This window comes from Apis dorsata, unplaced genomic scaffold (genome assembly GCF_000469605.1).
Source record: "Apis dorsata unplaced genomic scaffold, Apis dorsata 1.3 scaffold_94, whole genome shotgun sequence".
NCBI classification, from domain to species: domain Eukaryota; kingdom Metazoa; phylum Arthropoda; class Insecta; order Hymenoptera; family Apidae; genus Apis; species Apis dorsata.
The window spans coordinates 289,814-294,110 of NW_006263392.1; the positions used below are offsets into that span (position 1 = coordinate 289,814).

The 4,297-nt window shown below is 19.7% G+C and overlaps 2 protein-coding genes across 2 annotated transcripts in view; both read right to left on the bottom strand.

Moving 5' to 3' along the window:
- Positions 1-272: 272 nt before the first annotated feature.
- LOC102673448 (GATA zinc finger domain-containing protein 15-like) lies at positions 273-2,262 on the bottom strand. Its single transcript, XM_006611892.2, has 2 exons — positions 1,219-2,262; positions 273-1,101 (listed from the first exon to the last, which is right to left on the bottom strand). Exons 1-2 carry the CDS (start codon positions 1,767-1,769, stop codon positions 1,032-1,034), a joined length of 621 nt encoding a protein of 206 aa, XP_006611955.1. The 5' UTR covers positions 1,770-2,262; the 3' UTR covers positions 273-1,031.
- Positions 2,263-2,989: 727 nt separating this feature from the next.
- Positions 2,990-4,297, bottom strand: part of LOC102678387 (putative glutamate synthase [NADPH]) — a 42,910-nt gene continuing 41,602 nt past the window's right edge. Inside the window, exon 34 of the mRNA XM_031508672.1 lies at positions 2,990-3,498. Within this exon, the coding sequence (XP_031364532.1) occupies positions 3,362-3,498 (137 nt within the window). The 3' untranslated portion in view covers positions 2,990-3,361. The remainder of the gene's footprint in view (positions 3,499-4,297) is intronic.

Sequence of the window (4,297 nt, forward strand, 5' to 3'; positions counted from 1 at the left end):
TATTAATCTTGTGATATTAATAAAAAGAAAAAAAATCGCAATTTACAAAATACAAATCTACAATTTCATAGATTGCAATATCTATAAAATTATATATAATATATAATATATAATATCTATAATATTAAGAAGAATAATTTGTCTAATTATCATATAATTCATTGTCATCATTTTGTATAATCATGTTATTGACTAATTATATTTTAATTTCGAAATTTAAAATAATCGCATTTAAACAAAAAAAATATATATATATAGAATAATCACGCGTATAACTTTATAAGACTGATCAGCGTTAGAATTTTTCAAACAATGTTTACCCCAAAAGCAATTGAAATGATAAAAATTGAAATATTGGATCGAATGTGTTACAATTTGAAAAGAATAGATTGTTTATACGAATTTCGTAGATTAAAAAATAGTTATAAAAAATATGATTTTTTTGCACTTGCTAAGATAACAACAAAAACCAAGAAAAGAAGAAAGAACGCACGATGTTCGTGATTCATTTTGTTATATAGGAGTATTCAGAATATAAGACACAGTTATATATTTTTTGTACTTCGTTAAGGACAGAAGTATAACGTGGAAAAAAGAGTGCGCATATTTGCACGTGTGTGTGTGCATATATTTAATTTTTTTTATACTTAATATATCGTTAAATATTATTTGCTTAAAAAAAATGGCAGAAAGTGAAATAACAAAAATAGAAATTTTTAAAATTATATTTGACATTGTTTTTATTCATTTTCCTCATTTTTCAATTTAAATTTATTTAAATTATCCTGTATATTCGACTTTTTAAATTATAAATTTAAAAACTGAAGTATAAATTTTTTAAAAACTTGTAATAAAATATTCTTATTGGATATTATATTTATATTCTTTTATCATAATCTTATGTATCTACAAATATTCAAATTTTTTTTCAATTTATTATTGATTATATGTGATATGAATTTTAATTTGTAATTTTAACAATAAATAAAAAAGTAAAAAATATCTTACCTGTATACATAAAATTATTTAATTCATTTTATAGAATTGTTTGACTCAAGTTGTTCGATATGATCTGGTAAAATTGTATACAAGATTTCTACCCTGAAATGATTTTTTATAATTTTATAATTTTTTTTCATGAAGAATTATATAAAAATTTTTAAAATAATAATTAAATTTTCATCTTAATTTTCTTTTTTTTGGTAATTTGTATATTACCTATTTGATAATGGTTGAAATTGCATTGTTTCTTTATCATATACTGTAGTTGTTTCATTTTGTTGTAAATTTTTTGATAATCGAAAAATATCTGTTATATTTTTCTGTTTACTTTTAGGATTGCTGTTAAAATTACTCTTATGATTGTTATTGTTTCTATTGTATTTCAAATTTTTTTCAAAAATATTTATTTTATTCTTTTCAATATTATTTGACTTATTTTTATTTCCTGTTGGACTATTTATGATATGTTGTTCGTGCAAAGATAAAGAATAGATATTTTTTTTTAAATAACGATTTGTTTTTTTCATTTCATGAATTATATCATGCAATTTTTTTGCTTTGAAAGATGTTATTTTTTCTTTATTGTTTGGTTTCAATTTTTCTTTGTTAATATGTTTTGATTTTATTTGATGCTGTTTCTTTTTGTCAACATAATGATTTGAAAGTTTTATAGAAGTTATTGATGGGAACAATGGAGAAATAAGTGTCTGTGGAGATGGTTTTTGAGTTAAAATTTGCGAAACATTTTTAAATATCCAAGAATCCATTGGCAAAGATTGCGGTTCAATATCAACAATCAAATGTATTGCTTTTCCAGTTATGTAATGTATCTGATAAGAATCTAATGTTGAGAACACCCACTAGAAAATAAATAAGCAGAAAGCAAACAAAATAAAGGAATTTAGAAAAATTTAGAAAATCAATACTCGCATTGAATAAGCGAAGCCAAACTATACGGGCACATTGACTATTAAATTTGAACAATTTCTTTTCAAAATGATTTTTCTCAGGTCCATTTGCGATTGCTATATTAATAATTTCTTCACGAATATGAGCAATTCGATGCTCCTGTAATTGATCCTGTAAGAATTCTTGCCACTTCTGTTCTCGGATATTAGACGGAATCAAATGATACATGCTTATTAACTTAGTTGATAATCCAGCCAACTAAAAATAAAATTGCTTTTTATATATAATGAATTCATTTTTTTTTTATTCATTTATTTCAATTTTATAAGAAAATATTGAATAATACTGAAATTAATAATATTAAATAGTTTAAATATTTTAATACATTAATTTTATAAGGGTAAATGTATAATATATTGTGCATATGTAATTGTATGTACATTATTTTGTAAATGTAACATGTTACAATTCTACACACAATATAAATATAATTAAATTATATTTATTTAGAAGTTAAATATTTTATTTATTTATTGTCTCGAAGTATTTTCTTTCTCTTCATACAATAGAATGTACAATAATATTGTTATATTGGATATTGATATTGAACGTACAATAATTTGCATTATAAATAATTAAACATTATTGAAGAAAAATTTTTTAATAATCAAGGAAATTATATCATCATTAGTGTTTTTTATAAATATCTGATAATAAAAAATGATACATATGCTATACATATGCTATACATATGTTATAATGTATAAACAAATTATAGATTAAAAAATTCATAAAGTATATGTAATATTATCCTCAAAATATAATTTAATTAAAAATAATTTTAATTTGATTTCGATTTTGATAAAAATATTTAATAATTTTATTTTATTTAATGATTTAATTTAATTTTTTTCTCATATTGATCATAAAAAATAATTTTAATTATATAGAATAATTTATATTACCTCATGAAGTAAATAAATTTGAAAGAATAATAATATATTTATAATTATTTTTTTTTCGATTTCTCTTTTATAATATTATTATTTAATATAGTTATAATTTCTTTCTTTTTTATAGATATTAATGAATATTACATAAAACGACAATTCATATTACATAAAATATTACATAAAACAAAAGAGCAAATCTTCTGTACTTCAACTATTCTATATCCAACTAACATTCTTTTCGTGAATGAACACAAATGACGATAAGATCTTTCGATATCGTGAAAATTCACGATAAAATAATACTGATTTCCTTGTATTGATCGTGCTTTTTTCTTAGTTATTAAATGTACTTATTCTTCTACCTCAATATCGCATATTTTATATAATTCAACTATGTGAGAAGATAGAAAAAGAAAAATAAGAAAGTACGGTAGAAGAAAAAGGTTAGAAAAAAATTATTGATTTCTAATTGATTAACAATGAAAAATATTTCTGTTTTAATTCACGACACTATTTATGATACCACCGGAAACAGGAAGACCAGTTTTTCCCATTAAGGCCAGATCTATTTCTCTTGCGGCTTGTCTACCTTCTGTGATTGCCCAAACTACCAAAGATTGTCCACGTCGGCAATCTAGGCAAAACAAAAATTCTTAATATATTAATCACTCAATGAAATAGATAAAACAAAAAAATCATCCTATCATTTTTAATATTTTTAATATTTTTCAAAAAGACTAATGCAATGTATTTTACATAAATATAAATATAATATAATTATATAAAATTATATAATATAATTATATAATAATATAGAAGATTAATCGTAGTTTATATTTTTTTTTATAAATTTGATTTGTTTATGAAAAAAACTTTAATAATAGATATAATCAATAAATTTTTTATTGTCTGAGAATTATTATATTTACAAAAATATTTCAAAAAAAATATTTTTTAATATTTTATTTCAATAATTTTTTTTAATATTTTATAAAATTAAATTTGATTTATTGTCATTTAAGATAATCATTTAAGATTGTCATAAGATTTATTTTATAAAGATATTATGTTATTTTGGAGTTATTCAATTTTTGGAATAATCAATATGAATATCAATATGAATAAAAGTTTATAATATTAATCTTTTATCTTGAAATTCTAAATATCATAAATATATGTTTTCACTCTATTAGACTTTTAACTCGAGAAAAATAAGATTAAATCTTAGTCTTAATAGTAAATAAAATAATAAGTTAAAAATAAAATAATTTCAATCTTGATTTTATAGAAAAATTATTATTATATGATACAATTGACAAAAATATTAAAAAAATTACTTTTTTTGGAATATTTTCGTAATATAACATAAATCGATATATTTTATCTATTTATTTTTTAAATCTAATATTATTTTTATATATTACAATAATTAA

Excerpts from the sequence above, each read along its gene's own strand:
- LOC102673448 (XM_006611892.2), bottom strand. The coding sequence starts at position 1,769 with ATGGATTCTTGGATATTTAAAAATGTTTCGCAAATTTTAACTCAAAAA. Across the intron at positions 1,102-1,218 it reads TTTCAACCATTATCAAATAG|GGTAGAAATCTTGTATACAA; the intron begins GTAATATACAAA and ends AAATCATTTCAG.